Source organism: Scatophagus argus, chromosome 9 (genome assembly GCF_020382885.2).
Source record: "Scatophagus argus isolate fScaArg1 chromosome 9, fScaArg1.pri, whole genome shotgun sequence".
NCBI classification, from domain to species: Eukaryota; Metazoa; Chordata; class Actinopteri; family Scatophagidae; genus Scatophagus; species Scatophagus argus.
In genome coordinates, this window is record NC_058501.1 from 5,037,979 (window position 1) to 5,050,993 (window position 13,015).

A 13,015-nucleotide genomic window follows, 5' to 3' on the forward strand; every position below is an offset into this window, starting at 1 on the left:
CTATTTTTGGTTGCATGACATGCCAACTAAAAGGAACTGTCTTTATCTTTGGACTTTCACAGGACATGTCATTTTTAACAATAGTATCAAAGTGCTGGAGAGCTACAGCAAGATATGCCATCATGGTCAAACAATAACACAATTTTAAAAAATGATGTACATTTCACCCTTGCTTCCTTTCTGCCAAGAGAATGCAGAATAAGCAATTGGTAATTCATAACAGAACTCTGCCAGTAGCTGAGATTATTATTTTCTGAGAAAATCATGTCACCAGAAAGACCACATGAATTAATCTGAATGGCTGGCATCTGCACAGATGTGTCTTAAATACAGCATGCTTGTCCTATGCATTCTGTAGGCAACATGTGCATATGTGAGCATGTTTTCAATTCTGGAAACAGTAGGTCATTGTAATCCAAGTGAACGGTGCAGGTAAAGATTTAACATTCAGCAGGTGTATACAAAGCAGTTCGAGAGACCTTGATTCCTGGAATGCATGAGAGAGCCAACAACAAACTTGTGTTGTGCTTCCTTCTTTGAGTACTACAAGAAAATCCACAATCCTTTTTAAAGAAATTAGTAAAAGAGGGGGCCACAGCATTATGCTTCCGCATTTTAAGATTTATCAATTATTTTTAATGCTTCCGTTCCATTGTAATACAGTAACACAGTTCTTAGTCACTTAACTAACCACAAAGAAAATCTGGATACACATGTGCAGGAGAAACTGATGGTAGTTACTAGAGAGTTATGGGAGTTCATGGCATTAAGCTTTAATAGTTATTTGTCCATTCATTGCTATCTATTGCTAAAACAACATTATTCTGTCTTACTGAATATGAAGAAATGAGAACACATGCTCTGAGAGTCTGGTGCGTGATCTGCGTTCTGTAGACAGACTGATTATGGCGTGTGTGTGTGTTCTGATAACATCCCGACAGACTGGACTGTAGCCAGTCATGGGCAAGCTCACCCTGCCGTTTGATGTCGAGGGTTGGCTCCAGGCAGACCAAGCATTGTGTCCCAAACAATGAACCCCAGACCCACTGAACTATAAACATGTCCCTTTGGGGGCGTTTTCCTCAGATTCTGTGCAGGAGACACCCAAAGTCAGGAAACCTGACCCCTGCTTTTCCAAATTTAGTAACTGTAATGCCTCAAATGCTGCTGACTTGGCATTCAAGATTGGCTGTCTCCTTCTTGAATATGCCAATAATGCATTTGGAATGTTGACTGACACTCAAATCTAGGGTGGAGTTCTTATCACTTCTTGTAATTCAGGAAATTTGCTTCAAGAATGGACAAACCTTATCTAAATGCTGTTTCATAACATTCATGCAATCTAGACATGATTCTTTAATTAGACTGTGTCCTAGTCGTTGAGACCTTCTTCCATCTGGAAGACCTGGCTCTCTATCGAATACGAGTGCAAGCATCTGCCCTCCTAAAGTGATCCTGAACCTGAACATCAAACTCGCTCTCAAGTCATTATTTTGCTTGCACTACCCCATGTCCACCAGCTGTGGTCGCTGCGGAGTTTCTGTAGCGAGCAGAGTGTGAGAGGCCTTCCGGTTCCTCTGGCAGATCAGCTGACTCTGATGCTGCTGTCAGGAGACCTCACTAACTGTATTGAATGGCAACTATGAAAATTATCAAGCCGTAGAAGCGCTATTGACATTTGCGTTTTTTACTGTTAACGGAGGCGTTTTGTATTCACAGGTGAGTGGAACTGTTAAACAACAGCAATGACCCACCTGTGTTGTTGTGAGCAAAGCTAAGTGGCTAACGGTAGCTAATCCCTTCAGGATACTGACTGACCTTAACCATCTTTTTTTTACCAGGTTCGCTTTGTGTACAGCACTGTGTAGTTCTTATTTAAGGCTCTGTTAGTTAGACGTCAATGAAATAAGATACATAGTGTTGGCATATCAGTATGTTTAGCCTGTACTGGATTTACACACAGAAGGAGCTCCTGCTGCGAGTGTAGCATCGTTTCATTAGCTCGCTTAGAGGTAAACAATGTGAGGACTTTTCATTACAACGGCTCTATCAGCTTTATGAAGCTGAATTTTGCTAAAGACAGGAGGTGTGTAAACGCAGTTCTTTGCCTGTGTTATCGCCAAATCAGTGCTATGCATGAATAGACAGACTCGGTGTGTCTCTGTGTTTTATTAACTGTTATTATTGTTTTATTAACTGTAACAGCACACATTAATCTAAATGCAGTTCCCTTTTTAAGTTTTCTCTAGCTGCACCAGTGTTGTAATCATGACAGAGTTTTGGTTGATCTCTGCACCGGGAGAGAAGACCTGCCAGCAAACATGGGACAAAATGATGGCAGCCACCACACGTACCAACAACCTCTCAGTCAACCACAAGTTCAACATCCCAGACCTCAAGGTTAGCATGGATTAGCTTGTCTGTCATTTGTCATTGTCATTTGTCTGTCATCTGGATATCATTTTCTTAGCTGTTTTAAAGTTATATGGGAATTTTAGATGTAAAGGTAGGTTCATATGAAAAGCACTCACCTTATATATCCACTGTCAAGAGTTAGCTGATTGTGTGTATGGGAAGCAGCTCTTGTACAGATCCATTTCCTGCATGTTGAAGCGTTGAGTTGGTGAAGTTTTCATCCACAGAGCAGCTCAGCTTCTCTGGTTCAGTTCCTCTTGGTGCTGAAGTAACCCCACTGACCTCGCCGCCACATGGGGCTGTAATGTTCTCTTGGAACTGTTAGCAATGCATGAACGGCTCTGGACAAAGAGGCGCCATCCTAAGCACATAGGGCCCCCTGGATGTCACTGTAGGCAGACTGAACCCCAGATGTGACTGTTTAAACACAACCCTGTTGACCCCACTTAAAAACGACCGAAATCTCAGGATTGATGAGTCAGAAGTCGTTATGTGCTGATGTTTGAATTTTTGCTTTTTGTGTACAAAAACAGGTGGGAACACTAGATGTCTTGGTCGGACTCTCTGATGAACTGGCCAAATTAGACTCCTTTGTCGAAAGGTATGCTGTCTGCTGTATTCTGAAACAACATTTCTATTATCAGTCTTGAAGGAATGATTAAATTGTTATTTTGTATAACTTTCATAAGGATATTGAATACAGTCTTTTGAAAGGTATGAAAAAGGCCCCTCTAACCTGTACAGCACTGCTGACTCTGATGTAGCCGGTTTACTGTTCCTTAATCCCCTCCTGTACCTTGTAACAATGAGGAATTTCACAGGGACCTGAGGCTAGCGGGCCTCACACTCTAAACTTGGCAATTTACAGTTGGGTGACACACTAGCAGCTCTTTCTTTAGTCATATTTATACTAGATGACTTATGTGCCATGAGTATGTTTGAGCGTAATTTATAGTCTTTTGGAAATATTGACGGCCAAATCTCACACCCAGCCATTACTGCCTGAGTTCTGCTTTGCTTCCTCTGTAGATATTTCCAAGACTGTGAGAACTACCGGCCTTGCAACACAGTTTCACTTGTTTGTCTACAGCCCAGTCTTTAATCTAGTTCCTTTTTTGAAATTTCAATCTAGCTTATCTAGAAATAAACAATACCCAAACTAGTGACATCTACAAAATCACTTAAAAAATCTTCGATTAGGTTATATGGATTTTTTTTTTGTCCTTTGTACAAGAAAATGTTTTACAAATAGTCAAAATCTAACCTAAGTTGCAGATATACTTTTTATGAACTTTTTCGGCGTGAGCTGTGACTTGGCTCTCAGTCTTTCTGGCTTCACTGCTGTAGACACAGCCCTGCTTTGATGTGCTGCCGATCAGCGTGGCTAAAAACGATGTCTGCCATGTTATAAATTGCCTTGTCAGGAAATTACCTTAACAAGAATATGTGAACCTTTTTGATGTGAGTATATGTTTGTGTTACATTTGGGACATGAGGTCGTGTGAGTGTGTGGTTTACGGTGGCTTTGTGCATGCGGTTTGTGTTGTCCATGCCGTGTTTTGATGTCTTCTGGCTGTTCACAGTGTGGTGAAGAAGGTTGCTCAGTACATGGCTGATGTGCTGGAGGACAGTCGAGACAAAGTACAGGAGAACCTGCTGGCCAATGGAGGTACAGTGATGGTTGCAATGCTTTGAAGTGGTCTTTATCAATGGGATAATGCAAAGCAAGGTTCAGTGGGCACTAATGTTAATACCATCTTTTAGCAACACTAAATATTCTTTCCCACCTTGAGAAAAAAAAGTATGCATTATCTAAATAAATTTAAAAAAAACAACGTCTGCCTCACCTCAATAAAAAGGAGCTGAATTAAATTTTATTTACCGTGCTTTCAGCATTAAAAAACCTATGTTAAAGAAAATTCAACAGCTGCGTCTATCGTCAGCATCTTTGCCCAGGTCACTCTGGATAATCTGCAAATTTTCCTCTCAACAGTTTCCTGGAGTAGAACATAGTTCTAATGAATACTGCACAGCAGAGGTGGACAATCTGGCTGAAAAAATAATATCACGAGTTTCTCCATTTTTCTTTCTTTCTTTCTTTTTTTTTTTTTACAGCTTCTCATCTGTTATGTTGCTAGCTCTAATTTATGTTGCATTCTTTACAATATTTCACCCAAGTAAGAGCCATGTGAAGTAATTTGTCCACTCAGCAAAGTGCTGGATGGCCACAGCACTGATATGTTGATATGTTCATGTAGTGTTGATCTGCTGGTCAGTGAGTTTATGTCAGTTTTGGAGAAAGAAGCAAGAGTACATTAAATATATATATATATTAAAAAAAAAGTAGATTGTGGACACCTTCAGAACTGATCTTGATCTAAAGATCAGAGATCTGTTGATTGTTGACAGTTTCTAGAGAACCATGTTGCTGATGAATTTTAAAAAAAGAAGTACTTTTCCAATGCATGGAACCAAATTTTATTCACCTCCCTTATATGCGAGGAGATAGCCAAAAGTTGTGTGAAGAATACATTAGATTCTGGACAATTAAAATGAACCTTTTAGGCTATTTTCTTTTATGTATCTGAAATCACTAATAAAAGTGTATTACCCAACCTCTTACTATAATCTGATAATAATCTAATAGGCTAAAGTAATAGCTTGACAGGTATTTTTGTTATTATTAATTTTTCAGTTGATCTTGTCACCTACATCACAAGATTTCAATGGGACATGGCAAAGTACCCCATCAAACAGTCTCTCAAGAATATCTCTGAAATCATCTCAAAGGTAGGCCTCTCAGTGAATTCAGTATGAAGGTTTGTCAATATATGTACAGAGATGTAGAAATATAGACTTTATGTAAACTATCTGCAAAGTTGTGCCTTGAGGGCATGCTACTCTTTTACTCACGGTCTTTTCTCTGTCATAATTCAACCATGTTTTTCATGTTTTCTAGCAAGTAACCCAGATTGACAATGACTTGAAGACCAGAGCATCAGCTTATAACAGCCTCAAGGGAAACCTGCAGAACTTGGAGAGGAAGAATGCGTAAGTAATCCACATGCAAATGGGCAAGTCTTGTAACACTGCATCATGGCTGAAGTGTTTTTCACAGGTGGTAATGTAGTCAGCCATATTAAACATGAAGTACAGTCTGGAAAATCTAAATCTCAAACCCAAAATGTATGTGTCCCAGCTGTCCCTTTTCAGCTGTCATCAAAGGGTCTTTTACTAAGTACTCATTTCTTTCTGTTGCATCCATGTTTTTGTAACACCGTTATGTACCACCAGGGGGAGCCTGCTGACCAGGAGTCTGGCTGACATAGTCAAGAAAGAAGACTTTGTACTTAATTCAGAGTACCTTGTCACTCTGCTGGTAGTTGTACCAAAGTGAGTATTACTTCTCTAGTATGGCAAATATTATATGATTATATATATATATGATTATAATAAGTTAGATGCTTACTTTCTCCTCGTTCTTTCAGGACGGCATATGTTGACTGGCAGAAAACGTATGAAACACTGGCTGAAATGGTGGTGCCTCGGTCTTCAAAGTAAGTGGTGTCATCATGTCAAATAAAATGTTGGTTGAAATTACATTTTTTTAGCAGGTGATTTGTTACTCGTATGCTCTGTATGCTTCGGAGTTAATGGCTTATCAGCATAATCACAGCACTATAACAAGCACTTGTCTTTTCTTCCAGTCTGCTATTTGAAGACAATGACAGCGGACTGTTCAGTGTCACTCTTTTTATGAAAGCCGTAGATGACTTCAAACACAAAGCCAGAGAGAACAAGTAAGGGTTGCTTAAGAGGAGAGAGTGATCAGCAAATGTAAATAGCTCAAACTAAATATATCAAAGGAACAGTGCTATGGCCAACAAATTAAGCTGATTTTTGCCCTCTACATTTTGTTTCTAGATTCATAGTGAGAGACTTCCAGTACAACGAAGAGGAGATGAAGGCTGACAAAGAGGAGATGACACGGCTCTCCACAGACAAGAAGAAGCAGTTTGTAAGTGATGGAACAGGAAAGGCTTTCCTGCTAAAACTTACAAAGTTTCACACTGAGTAGCTTAAGACATAATGGGGTCTAATTCAAAGGTTTTCCATGTTGTAAATAAACACCTGAGAATTGATTGTTTAAGGGTTACGGTTACAAATGAAGATTACGTTTTCTTTTGAGAAAACAACCAAATAAAAGCAGTAGGAAATCTTAGTGCTGTGCAGCCAGCAGCAGTCATAAAATGCTGACCACACACAAATCCACTGCAGTAAAAAATGTTTATTTCTTTAAACTTGTTGACAGAAAGGGAAATGCAGCTCGTTTTCTGTCTATCATACCTGTCTGCTAGTTTGGAGTCATTTTATCTTGTTGATTGCAAATACTTTCCTCTCCTGACTGGGTGAGACTGAAGCCCGCCACACCCAGAAAATGTATCACCCAAATCTGCATTTTATCTTTTTATCTTATCTCTGCAGGGCCCGCTTGTCCGATGGCTCAAAGTGAACTTCAGTGAAGCCTTCATCGCGTGGATCCACATTAAAGCACTAAGGGTCTTTGTGGAATCTGTTTTAAGGTACGGCGATGAGAAATATCGCCCATACGTGTAACTACAAATAAGCTGAAGTATCATTTGACAGTGGAGTTCAGAAGGTTTCTGAAGAGCGCATTTATGTAACGTGTTCCTCCAGGTATGGGCTGCCCGTGAACTTTCAGGCCATGCTCCTGCAGCCAAACAAGAAGACCATGAAGAAGCTGAGGGAGGTACTCAATGAACTGTACAAACATCTGGACAGCAGTGCAGCAGCAATCATTGATGTGAGTACTGTCATAATACTGTTTGAAGGTTCTTAGTACAGGAACTTACTGCACGGCTAAAGCATCAATAAAAACGCATGTTGAAGCAACATACCAGTAGGCATGTGCTGCTCTAAAAACTTTATAGATGCAAACGTTATGGCACAGAGGAAATGGTAGCAATGGTCCCAAGATTCTGTCTTCTGCTTCTTAATTTATTTGTTTGATTGACATCCAACATTGCATATATTTATTTAATAATTTATTGAATAATTTCCTGCCAGTAAGTATGGTTGTTGGTTAAGCATTGTTTAAGCGTGTTAATATTTTTGAAGAGTTTACCATCATGATTAGTATGCAGTACGTTCTATGTAGGACTGGTATGTGTAGTAAGATGGACCGGGGACAAAGCGATGGAGTCTATCTGCTTTACCTCCCTCACTGTGTCAGAGAATAACTCCATGAAATGCTCCTTTTCATGGCCATAGCTGGTTACTACAGAGAAGGCAACAGTTGTATGAATCTCTTCATATACAATCTACAGTCTGTACTTGTAGTTGAGTATCAAATAATTGATGTTTTTATTGAGGTATGAAGCTGAATTGATCAAAGAAAATCGATCAAAAAAAATCGATCCCAGCCTGGTGAGAAACTTTATTATGAAAATAACTTGTTAATAAATAAAAAATGCTCAGTGCTGCTGTGTTTTTCTCATTTCACTCTGCCGTGTTCTCATCGTGGTTCAGTAATGTTGTGTCTTTAGTGTTCATGCTACCCCCAAACATCCCCTTCTATTACTGCCAACCAATTTGTCATCTACGTTAATTATTTAAAACTGGGCCCTGAAGCTAATATTTTAACATGACGGTGATTTCACTCAGCTTCTCGTTTAAGAGATGATTAGAGATGAACCTCCAGGTCATCCGACGGACATTCAGAGAGCTGCTTCCACACACTTACAGCCTGCACTGTGTGTTTATTTTTCAGTCTGCGATGGACATCCCAGGCCTAAATCTGAGCCAGCAGGAGTATTACCCTTACGTCTACTACAAGATCGACTGCAACCTGTTGGACTTTAAAGTTTAACACTTTTGTCCCTGCGTTGACTATTGCTTAAGTAAAGTTTTTCGTGGTACTAGCCTCCCTCCTCCCCTCTGTCCTCACTGTCTGTCCCCTCACTGTCTCCTCTCAACCCTCAGCTGCTTGAATGACAAGGCTGCATGTTCATTCCTTGTGGTGAAAAGACTCATCAACAAGCTTCTATCACTTTTACAACCAAGGAACAGAAAAAAGAGACTTTTTAATATTGTTTTTGGTTACAGTTTACTTTTCTTCTCAAGCTGCACAGATAAATAGCTTTTTTGATGTGAAAATTATAAATAAATCATTCTGGAGAGTTGTATATTTACTGTGTCATTCCATATGTGTTGGTGTGTATTGATAGCTACATCCTCTGCACTGGTGTTCACAGATTTGTGTTTACATATGGGTATTGTTATCACTGTACCCATGGCGGCCCGATCTGGCATGTGCTTCTGATGTTGTGGGGGTCATCCTTGCAAACATTGTGAAACAGAAATGTTATATGAGTGTGTGTGGTTGTCTTATGTCATGTATATTTGCTGTCGAAACAAATGTGTATCAGAGTACTGTGTAAGCCATTGATTGAATAAATATGATTGATGAATAAATTAAATATTTGCAACTTTGTGAATTCACGAATACAAGCCAGCATTTGCGTTTTCTTCTTATTTTGACAGAGCGCTTTATGACTGCAGGGTGGGTGTTAAATGATGATGTGCATGAGAGAAAAACAAAAAAGACACATCTCTGTGTAGTAAAAGAGGTCCTCTGTGAGGCCTCGTGATGACTCATGATCATATGCAAAGCCACCGGCAATTTCATGGAAAGTTCCTCGAGTCATTTGGAATCCATGTTGATGCAAAAAACCCTTCATTTTTCCACATGGAGTACAGCTGAAGGTGGCGAGAGCCAACAGAGGACACCAAATAGACCCTTTAGATAAACATGATGTTTCAGTGTGTTGGAGGTATTTTAATGCAATGTGAAAATGCTCTGTCCAAAAAACAAACTGAAAAACTATTAGCAACAAAATTCACTTAAAGCACAGATAATCCATTTGCAAAATGTCCCTGTCAGTGTTTTTATTATTATATTATGGCTTCATCATCATTGGCGTATTATGTAAGCAGCTCTTGTTGTTGTATTCAGTATAAAAACTCAGCACTCGATCTGATTAAGAACCCACTTGAAGATGGACAGAGCTATAGTGGAAATTATGGGATGCCACTTTTCCCATCAATGAAGGTAATAAAAGTTTAGATTTTCCTGTCTTAAAGGGGGGTATTGGCTGTAGAGACGTCTGCCTTCTCGAATGTAATTGATCTAGACAGTACTTTGACTGTGGTTCTCAAACAACCAAAAAAATACAAAACTCAACAGGCACAGAAGTGATATCACCAGTGTATATCAGTGTATATCACCATCATAATTTACTTAGAAATATGTACCATGTGCACACAGTGTAACTGAATTGAAAATTCCCTCAGGCCTCCAAAATATGTGATTAATTAACTCATCTAGAAATATCTGACAGTGAATCTGAGGCTTTTGGGCCCCTGGGGTTTTTGGGGCCTCTGGGACTTGCCTTATTTGTCTGGTTGGTAATTTATATCTTTGACTCCAATGAAACATATCTGAATTAAGTGAAACTGAACCACAATCGATTTGAAAAATAAATAAAGAAAAGATGAAAATATCACCTGCCATTAGCGCCACTGGCCAGTCTAAATAAATCTTTCTGTCCGGAAATAGATGCAGGGACATTCAGTGCGTGTGTGCGCGCGTGCGAGAGAGAGAGAGGGAGAGAGAGAGGGAGAGAGAGAGAGAGGGAGAGAGAGATCATGTGATGAAGGAGTGAGTCTGGCTTTCCGTGTTGCGATTGCGATGAGAGACACACACGGTGAAGGCTTCAATCACACAGCTCCCACACACCGTCTCCTGGCTGCTGGTACCGAAACCTGAACAAGACGTCTGGCGGGCGGGGAAACAACCACCGGACCGGACTGCTGCTGGCTGCTGCTGCCGCCCCGGGGAGCAGGAGAGAAGCATCAATGCCTCCAGGTTCCCTGTCACATATCGGCCTGGACCTGTTCTCGTCATCGGGCCTCCTGCGCTGAGATAATGAAAGGATGGCCGAGCGGCGATGCGGGGACCACGGAAGGCTGACGGATGCTGCTGCAGCGACTCACCGGGATGAGCAGCAGCATCACAACACGATGAATTTAACGGAGGAAGCAGGAGCAGAGGGTCTCTCTTTGGAGGAGATACTGAGGCTTTATGGACAGCCCATCAACGAGGAGCAGGCTTGGGCGGTGTGTTACCAGTGCTGCAGGACGCTGGCGAAGGGACACCGGGGCTGGAGAGGCTCCTCTGCCGCCGCCGGAGCATCATCGGCCGCCGCTCCGAGGAGGATCTCCGGACCGGCGGATGTTTGCATACAGAGAGACGGATCTGTGAGGGTGGAACACCAGCGCTGTGAAGGTAAAACATCATCATCTGCGTCTAAAGCTACTCGGATCTAGGCCAGGCCATCGCCTAAATTTCAAACAATGTTGCTGAGGAGTTGTGTAAAAGACATACACTCCAGGAAGGCAACAGGGCCCAGAAAACCACAGCAATACTTGTGAATAATTGCCAAGAGGAATATAAGGGGAATATTCTAGTGGTACCACAGAGTAATAATGCCACTCCAAATGAAATGTGCAGGCCTCCACGTATTTTCAGCTGCACATGTGAAAGCTTTCTACCTGTTTTAATCGATAAGCTGCTTTATTTGCCCATAATCTGCAGCAGGACAACAACAGCCAGACATAAGGTTTCACTGCACATGACCTGATCACAGATAAACAGAGGAATACCATCAAAGACCCCTGCTGCTCACACTCTCATGGCTCCCCATACTGTGGTGTTTTCACTGTCTTTCACTATTTTCTCCTCACTGAAGGCATGTGTGTGTGTGTGTGTGTGTGTGTGTGTGCATCGTGTGGTTTCATCTCTTATTAAAAGCCACTCAGATTGTTTGCCACTTCATATCAGATCAGTGTGTTCATTCTGCTTCATCTGATTAAAGCATGTGATTACAGGCTGAAATGTGCCCGGGCACTGATCAGATCAACGTGTGGGCGAATGTCTGTGTGAACAGAAGTCATGGAGTTATTGTTCACTCCAGCACATAAATTCTGTCAGCATGGCCTTATGTTCAGCTGGTAGTAATACCTGTGTCATGGGAACCCTTCATGATTATGACTATAATTGATGAGCAGCTGTAAAAATGAAGAATTAGAGTCTTTGTGATATGACAGTGTTTCTTCAAGCTGAAAATATCCAAGGAAGTGAAGTGCTGGCAGTGAAGTGTGCCAAATTAAAAAATCACCTCAGTATTTTGGAAATATCCCTTTAGGAATGTACATTGTGTCTGTGGGGCTGTGTAGGGTGCAAATAGTGACTTTATTGTACGTTATGGCAATTTGTGTCTCGTGTGGGACAGAGTTCCAGCATTTCTGTGGTCTTTGTATCTTTTTAATGAGAGACCAAGCAGGATTCAAAGCAAAGCAAACCAGATGATGACACTGCACATCATGTGATGTGCGTCTTGCTCGATGGGTGTGTCTGGGAACCATAACATGCCCTTAAACCAAACACACTGCAGCTTCTCATCAGATGGAAGCCTGGTATGTCAAGCGTCTGCTGTAATCACATGACATGAACACAGAGTGCAGAGCAGACTGACTAAATGCCTTTCTATCTATCTCTGTCAGTAATGGATGATACCTGAGGGCCTGAGGGATGTGCTCTTAACTCATTGATAATGTACACACACAACACTGATGAGTCAGTGCTATGGCTAATTCGGTAAATGTTTCTTACCCTTTGTCCAATTAACTTTCATGAGCAAATCTGAGAGGCACAGCTGTGATGACAGTGATGCTGTCTGTGGCTTGTAGGTCTATATGCTTAGAATGAATGGGCTATTTTTAGGAACATGGAAGCAACCATTGCAGAGGGGAGTCCAGGCTTTTATTTCTCTGTTGCTGTCACATCATGCAAGATCTATTAAGAATAAGGAACAATATCAGTTTCCGCTACATGATTATTCTGGCCAAAACAATTCATGACAACAATATTGTCACAATATCCTGAGAAAATATAAAAAAGTCAGTCCATTTTTCAGTCAAATTCATCCATTCATCAAAATTATCTATAACATCTCTAACTATTTATTGTGAGTTTTGTCAAGTGAAATACATTCAAAATACAAGTGCAGGGAGGTGGAGAGAGGTTGTAACCATAATTGTAAAAAAAAAAATGTACAAAAAGTACATTGAATGAATAGTGAAAAGGCAAGCAGATGAACTGATGAGCCAAAGAGCCACAAGGCCTAACATGTGCGCTGGATTATTTAGACCATTTTATCATATGTGTATTGTTAACATGATATCAGTATTTCATTTTTTAAATATCACTGTTATTGACCAGTATGTTGCAACATCCCTAAATACGAATACTTTGACCTGTTGTAGTTCAGCTTGTTTTTTGACATTTGAACGTGTAATGTTGATGTCATATTTTGTTTTTGTTAACTTTGCTTCAGAAATCCTCCTACTGTTTCACATCTTCTCACTATTTCCTTCACATCATGAAAAATATTATACTCCGTTTTTAGTGCACATTCAAGAATATTTCTTTCATACATTTGAGCTGTCAGTTGGTTCT

General features: G+C 40.6%; 2 protein-coding genes across 3 annotated transcripts in view; both read left to right on the forward strand.

Moving 5' to 3' along the window:
• Positions 1-1,544: 1,544 nt before the first annotated feature.
• Positions 1,545-8,915, forward strand: LOC124065242 (V-type proton ATPase subunit C 1-A-like). Its single transcript, XM_046400458.1, has 13 exons — positions 1,545-1,719; positions 2,240-2,400; positions 2,949-3,016; positions 3,999-4,084; positions 5,111-5,205; positions 5,375-5,466; positions 5,710-5,808; positions 5,904-5,972; positions 6,123-6,215; positions 6,340-6,433; positions 6,901-6,998; positions 7,114-7,240; positions 8,207-8,915. The coding sequence occupies exons 2-13, from the start codon at positions 2,269-2,271 to the stop codon at positions 8,303-8,305; spliced, it is 1,152 nt and encodes a 383-aa protein (XP_046256414.1). The 5' UTR covers positions 1,545-1,719; positions 2,240-2,268; the 3' UTR covers positions 8,306-8,915.
• Positions 8,916-10,158: 1,243 nt separating this feature from the next.
• The window catches only part of spire1b (spire-type actin nucleation factor 1b), a 34,843-nt gene continuing 31,986 nt past the window's right edge, over positions 10,159-13,015 (forward strand). For both annotated transcript variants that reach the window (XM_046400354.1, XM_046400352.1), the window contains exon 1: positions 10,159-10,783. In XM_046400354.1, coding sequence (XP_046256310.1) covers positions 10,432-10,783 — 352 coding nt within the window. In that variant the 5' untranslated portion in view covers positions 10,159-10,431. The remainder of the gene's footprint in view (positions 10,784-13,015) is intronic.

Bases quoted from the DNA above. Each gene is read 5' to 3' on its own strand.
- LOC124065242 (XM_046400458.1), top strand. From the start codon at position 2,269: ATGACAGAGTTTTGGTTGATCTCTGCACCGGGAGAGAAGACCTGCCAG. The intron at 5,973-6,122 runs GTAAGTGGTGTC...CTTTTCTTCCAG, and splicing joins GTGGTGCCTCGGTCTTCAAA to TCTGCTATTTGAAGACAATG. The intron at 6,434-6,900 runs GTAAGTGATGGA...TTATCTCTGCAG, and splicing joins CAGACAAGAAGAAGCAGTTT to GGCCCGCTTGTCCGATGGCT.